Source organism: Sinocyclocheilus anshuiensis, unplaced genomic scaffold (assembly GCF_001515605.1).
Source record: "Sinocyclocheilus anshuiensis isolate Anshui unplaced genomic scaffold, SAMN03320099.WGS_v1.1 scaffold1826, whole genome shotgun sequence".
NCBI classification, from domain to species: Eukaryota; Metazoa; Chordata; class Actinopteri; order Cypriniformes; family Cyprinidae; genus Sinocyclocheilus; species Sinocyclocheilus anshuiensis.
Window position 1 is genome coordinate 85,569 of NW_015542582.1, and position 7,127 is coordinate 92,695.

At 33.1% G+C, this 7,127-nt stretch overlaps 1 protein-coding gene across 1 annotated transcript in view; it reads left to right on the top strand.

Moving 5' to 3' along the window:
* The window catches only part of LOC107694419 (TELO2-interacting protein 1 homolog), a 16,483-nt gene extending 10,915 nt beyond the window's left edge, over positions 1–5,568 (top strand). The window contains exons 6-8 of the mRNA XM_016494108.1: positions 1,263–1,467; positions 4,490–4,577; positions 5,165–5,568. Of these exons, the coding sequence (XP_016349594.1) occupies positions 1,263–1,467; positions 4,490–4,577; positions 5,165–5,336 (465 nt within the window). The 3' untranslated portion in view covers positions 5,337–5,568. The remainder of the gene's footprint in view (positions 1–1,262; positions 1,468–4,489; positions 4,578–5,164) is intronic.
* Positions 5,569–7,127: the final 1,559 nt, after the last annotated feature.

The window sequence follows — 7,127 nt, forward strand, 5'->3', positions numbered from 1 at the left end:
CCAAAAAAAAAAAAAAAAAAAACACTTTTGCAACTATGACCATCCACAATATCCCAGCATTTTAAAATTGCTTAAAAAGGACATGGAAATGAATAAAGTTTAGTTTATTAATTTATAAAACAAAACAACAGCACTAATCTGCTTATCGAAACTCAAATTGGAATCAAAAATGACACCAAGATTTTTTACGCAGTCATGAACATTTGAAGATAGAGAACCAAACTAATTAACTATGTCAGAGGTCATATCTGGTGGGGCGAAGATAACAATTTCGGTTTTGTCATTGTTTAGCTGTAAGAAGTTCATGTCCATCCAACATTTTATGTCACACAGGCAGTCAAACAGGCCAGACACAGACCCATTATTATTTTTGATAGGAAAGTCAGTCTCACAAAGTGAGTGTCATCGGCATAAAAGTGGTATGATAAATTGTGTCTCTGAATAATATGACCAAGTGGAAGCATATATAATGCAAACAGAAGAGGACCCAGGATGGAGCCTTGCATTAGATGTCATGGACATTTCTATAGCATAAACACAATATTGAAGTTCAATGATTTGCATTAGAAAATCATTTAATTCATGATATTAAATGATCATTTAATTAATATTGAATTGGCTAGATACTGTCCTTCAGTAAAGCGAAGCTTGCTAGCTACAGTATCGTTCTACTGAATCGTTCATTTGAGTCAATTCTTTTCAGTGAATTGGACAAAACACAAATTCTTCTGAAGGATTCATTATTGAATGAGTCTGAAAGTAGTTTCTCTTACTGCGTCGACTGTGATGTCATTTCTATTTTATAATAAATGCTGTATTGAACTTTCTATTCATAAAAAAATTTAAATGTATCACCGTTTCCACAAAAATATGAAGCAGCACAACTGTTTTCAACATTTATAACAATCAGAAATGTTTCTTGAGCAGCAAATCAGCATATTAGAATGATTTCTGAAGATCATGTGACACTGAAGACTGGAGTAATGATGCTGAAAATTCAACTTTGATCACAGAAATAAATTACATTTTACGATATATTCACATAGAAAATGGTTATTTTAAATTGTAATATTTCACAATATTGCTATTTTTACTGTATGTTGATCAAATAAGTGCAGCCCTGGTGAGCAGAAGAGACTCTTTTCAAAAATATAAAAATCGTATCAACCTCAAACATTTGAATGCCATTGTATATTAGCTGGGATACAATAACAGATCCAGCAGATCATCAGGTTGCTCTGTTTTTCTCCGTGGATCTCCAGGTGTTGTGTGTTCTGGGCGAGTCGTGTGGAGATTTCCTGAGGAAACGCGTATCTAAGGAGGTTCTGCCTCATCTCACTTCGTCTCTGATGAAGCAGGCGGAGGTCAGCGCTCGCTCCGGACCCATCTACACACACACACTGGCTTACAAACTCCAGCTCGCCGTGCTGCAGGGTCTCGGACCTCTGTGTGTGAAACTGGACCTGAGTAAGTCTGCACTTCCGTGTCCCAAACACATGCTGGAAACATGCCTAATGATACTGAATTGTATTTAATAATCAGCTTTTAAAGGAGATTTTTATATATATTTTTTATGCCAGTTATCATTTAATATATGTGACCCTGGACTGAGCACAAAAGCAGTCTTAAGTAGCTGGGGTATATTTGTAGCAATAGCCAACAATACATTGTATGGGTCAAAACTATCGATTTTTCTTTTATGCCAAAAATCATTAGGATATTAAGTAAAGATCATGTTCCATGAAGATATTTTGTAAATTTCCTACCGTAAATATATAAAAACTTAATTTTTGATTAGTAATATGCATTGCTAAGAACTTAATTTGGACAACTTTAAAGATGATTTTCTCAATATTTTGATTTTTTTGCTCACTCAGATTCCAGATTTTCAAATAGTTGTATCTCAGCCAAATATTGTCCTCCTATCCTAACAAACCATACATCAATGGAAAGCTTATTTTTTCAGCTTTCAGATGATGTATAAATCTCAATTTCAAGAAATTGACCCTTATGACTGGTTTTGTGCTCCAGGGTCACATATTGTGTAAAGAAATTAATACGTGCTAAACAAAAACATAACATTAATTTAAAAGACAAGGTTCAGCTAATTGTTCCATTGTCCCTCCCACATTAAAATATATTAAGTGGAATGAAAATGAATTATAATGATTAATTTAATGACGTATGTGCAAAGTCAGCATTATAACAAAATCATGCAAACACACAAATACGATACTATACGTTATTATAGTTTAAAATGCAAATCTAATTCCTGATATTCCTGTAGTATGTTCTGCCTAAATTATTACAAAAAACAAAAATACATCTACATTCAATAATGTGCTAAATTTCTTAGCTAAATATAGTATTCAACTAGAATAATGTAGGACAGGACCTTATTTTAGGATTTGAACCATTTTTGCTTGTAAAAGTGTTTTTTTTTTTAATATTATTTTTCATTGCCTGCATAAGCTTATGGGACAAGGCCATGGACAAAAAATGAGATGGAAACATTGTTATTTTTATCTTTTTAGTCCTTGATATACTCTTATAGATTTTGTTAATATTTTGATTTTATGTTTAGGTTCTGTTTTCACTGTAATATTAGTTAAAGGTTTAGTAATTTTGCTCTGGTTTGTCATTTTTATAACATTTGTAAAAAATATTTCTATATAGTTTATACATTTTTTTATTGATTGATTTTAGTTTATTTTATTTTTATTTAAAAATTTTAATGGTATTTTATTTCCTAAAATGTTATTATTTAAATTCTTAGAAATATTGCCTTGACACCTAGCTGAAATAAGTTTAAGTTTTATATTTTATTTTATTTCATTAAGTTTCAATAACCCTGAACAGGAGGAAAAAATGTGATTTCAATGCTTTTGCTTGCAAAGTGAACGCAAAACTAGGGATGGAAATAATGCGAGATGGAATTAAAAACTATTTCAGTGCTTTTGAGAGAAAACTACATTTTTGTTTTCTTGTTTCTTGGGGGAATGCAAAAGTGTTTTGAGTGCAAAACCACTGAAATAGTCATTTTTAATATTCTTCAATCATATTATTTTGTCATTGAGAAAACACATTTTAATGAAAGATCAAAGATTACATTTTTTTCCCCTTTAGAATAACATGCTGATAAATCGTGCACAACAATATCAGACATTGAACTGTACATTTTGTATGGTCTGAGAGTTGTGAGCATGTGATCACCACTAGATGGCAGTCTCGCATCACAGCTGCAGCAAACGCCTCCGAGTCAATCTCACCGTAACACATCATCATCATCACAGCTCCATCTGAACCATGATCTGAACACACACCGTCCTGAGCTGCTCTGTTCATTCCTCTGGAGGAGCTCCGAAGGTCTCTTTCGTATCGGCTGTTTTCGTTTTTCCTCACCCTCAGTGGGTTTTCTGATGTAATCCAGACACTTTGCAAGGAGTGAAACGGAAAAACCTCACATGCTGCAGTTTGGCTCATGCATTCAAGCTTAATGCATGTAAATATGATTGACTATTGACCAATAAAATATCACTTTCTGTATTAGCCTCAAGTCTAGCGACGTCTGGGAACACCGTGTTACAAACCAAACCATGAGAAATTTGAAGCCAGTGGTTTGTGAAATGCTGAAGTGATTTGTCGTTCAATTGAGCCGCCATATGGAGAGGATTCATCCAGAGAAAAACATTTGTGAGAGGAGGGAAATACTGATAGAGTTTCCATGGTTATGAGAGACAGACAGACATGAGAGGTCATGCTGTTTATTTCCCAGCTGGCTCTAGTGCTCTCTCTCTCTCTCTCTCTCACACATCATTGTTCCTCTTTATTATTCTCCATCCATCCTTCATTTCTCTCTGTCTCTGGTCTCGCCGTCCCTCTGCATTCACCTCCATTTATCTAGAGTAATGAGGCTCTACATCAGGCTGCTTAATTAATTAATTAGGATAATGCTGCCATGGAGACTATTAGAATATATTAGAACATCTGTGGCCATTATGACGCAGGCGTTCACTGTTTGCATTTCTGCTGTGAATTTCAGCGAATTCACTGGAGAATGCATTAAGGTTTGTGGGAATAGAGAATTAGGACAAATCTATAATAGTGTAATTGTCTCAAATAGTATTTGATCACGTAAAATATTTGCTTTACACAGCTGATTTTCCTGAAGCTGATTTGTATGTTTGGGACGAGTCTTTATTCAGTTCAATTCAATATGTGCTTTATTGGCATGACAATTGTTACAATGTATTGCCCAATGATCATTTCAGAATAGCCAAATTGATTAAGCAGCCTGACAGAAATATCAGTGTTTGTGTGTGTGTGTATATATATAATGTTTTATATTTAATACTTCTTAATATATTAACAGATATATATGCAACAAAAACATGCGTGTATATACATTTAAAAGTAGAACCAATTAACATTTTAGAATTCTACGAACAATTTATAAATAATAGTCTTTATTCTGAATGTGTGTTTGCAGTGGAGGCGGATCTGGATCGGGTGATTGACGCCTGTCTTCTGTACCTGAGCTGCCGGCAGCCAATCAAACTGCAGGAGGCATGTCTCAGGTAAAGCCCCACCCACCGCGAAACTGAATATTTCTTCATTTTTTTAAAGGGACTTTTACTTTATCAAAGTGGATTTAAAATCCCCCAGCATTATTTCTCTTTTATAAAAGTGATTCATTTTGAATTATTTGTTTATAGTCTCAGGAACTTGCGCAGACTAATATCAAAACTTTTTATTCTTGTTGTTGTTGTTGTTGTTGTTGTTATTATTGATTCATTCACTGTTTGCAGTATATCAATATATCTACCAATATTTGGTCATATTGGGATTAGACCAATAGAAAGAGATTGAAAGAGGTTTGACCAATGTATGTCAGACTGATTAATCAATTTGCTTATTCATAAATGATTGAGAAGCATTGACACAAATAAATAATATATACATATTATTACATAATATATGCATTTAATAATATAATGTATTATAATTTATAGAATACAATTTATAAATTACAATAAATAAAAATAGTATATTTAACAATATTTTAATCGTTTATATATATATATATATATGTATGTGCTGCTGTAAGTAGCCAGTCTCATATCCGGCTGTGATAGTATGAATTGTGGTGTTGTGTTCTCTGCAGTGTGTTCCGCTCACTGATGGATCTGGACTGTGATCTGTGCTGGTTCAGTCTGAATGAGCTGTGCTGTCCCGTCACGTACCAGCCGCCTCATCCTCATCTGCTGCCTGCGACGCTGACCGGATCAGACAAGCCCAGAAACCAGTTCACAGACAACATCCTCACATTACTTTAGTAGTCTGATGCCCCGCAGGAAGAGGATGCCACATGACAGTGCTTCATACATCTGAACGCTAGGTTTAAGATGACCAATGTTTGTAGGATTCAGATCTTCCCTGGCTGCACGTTTGACTGGAAGAACCTTTGGACGAAGCTGGAAATCTAATGTTTTCATATGATGCAGGTCGTTTTATATATATATATATATATATATATATATATATATATATATGATAGAACTGTTTGAGGGGGGAAAAAAACGAGCTTGTTCCCTAAACGTTTTTTAGAAATTACCATGTAAATGATATTTTCAGCCAAAATACCATAGTTAAATTCCTTTAAAAAAAAAACACAAATTAATGATGTTTTCAGCCAAAATACCATAATTATTAAATTGTTACTTCTCTAAAATAATAATAAATTAAAATGGGATCTTTCAGAATCTTTATTTTTTTTGTTTGGTTCTTTTTTCCATTTTTTCTTTGGATGACATTTGTGGCTAATGTCAAATTACTAGAGTTTTACTGTATAAATTATATGGTATTCTGGAAATACCATCATTATTATAGTTATTGTTACTTCTCTAAAATAATAAATTAATATGGGATCTTTTAGAATCATAATTTTTTGTTCTTTTTTTCTTTGGATGACATTTGTAGCTAATATCAAATTACTAGAGTTTTACTGTACTAATTATATGGTATTCTGACAGAAAACAATTGCATTTCTGAATATTTTCCAGAAGTTTTTGTTCAACCATTCTGAAAAACATAATTATATTCCTATAGCTGAATCCTCCATTTAATTTTGAAATGCCACTTGTTATTTACAAATAAATTTTTTTTTAAATAGCATACATATTGAGTGAAAAAAATTCTATTAATTTCCTGTTTATTGATAATTTATATATATATATCATTTATATTTATTAATTTGATAATTACTATTTTTTCATTGCCCATTAAAATAAAATAAATATTGTCCATTAAAATAAATACAATTATTAATTACTATATAATATTACACAAATGTATTAAGATTCATAAAGTACTTTATAAACAAAAATAGTAATTCTGCTTTTATTGTACAATTAGTTATTAATGAAATGCTTTAGTTCTATTATTATTATTACATACTGGTAAAAAATGTATAGCCTGAATTCACTGTAAGTCGCTTTGGATAAAAGCGTCTGCTAAATGCATAAATTATTAATTAATTATTATTATCAAAAGACTAAGGGTCCTCAATAGAATCCAGCAGGTTCTGGTCTAGCTGTGTGCTGTTGGTCCGGATCTTCTGCTCAGTCTAGTGTGGTCGCGGTTTCTTCTGTGACAGTCTAATAAATGTGCCGCCTGTGAGAGCCGCATTAAAGCTGCCTCATATGCTTTGTGTTAGGCTGCTGCTGTGTTATCTGTGCTGTACTTTGCTATTTATCCTGCTGCCAGGGCTGACAGAGGCGCTATTATTCACCGGGCCCCAGCGCCGGGGCGACCCGCTAACACGCGGCATACGGGGCTAATGCAATTTCCTCTCGACCGCTTCTGATAAGTGTAGAAGCATCATTATAGAGTCAAACCGCTTGACATGTGCTTTGTTTGAGGAATTCACCGCCGGTAAAGACGACAAAGCAAATTGAAGTGATGAAATAATGAAGTATTGAGGTGATTTTTGAGGTTAAAGGGGTCATATGATGTTGCTAAAAAGAACATTATTTTGTGTATTTGGTGTAATTAAATGTGTTTATGCGGTTTAAGATTCAAAAAACACATTATTTTCCACATACTGTACATTATTGTTTCTCTTCTAT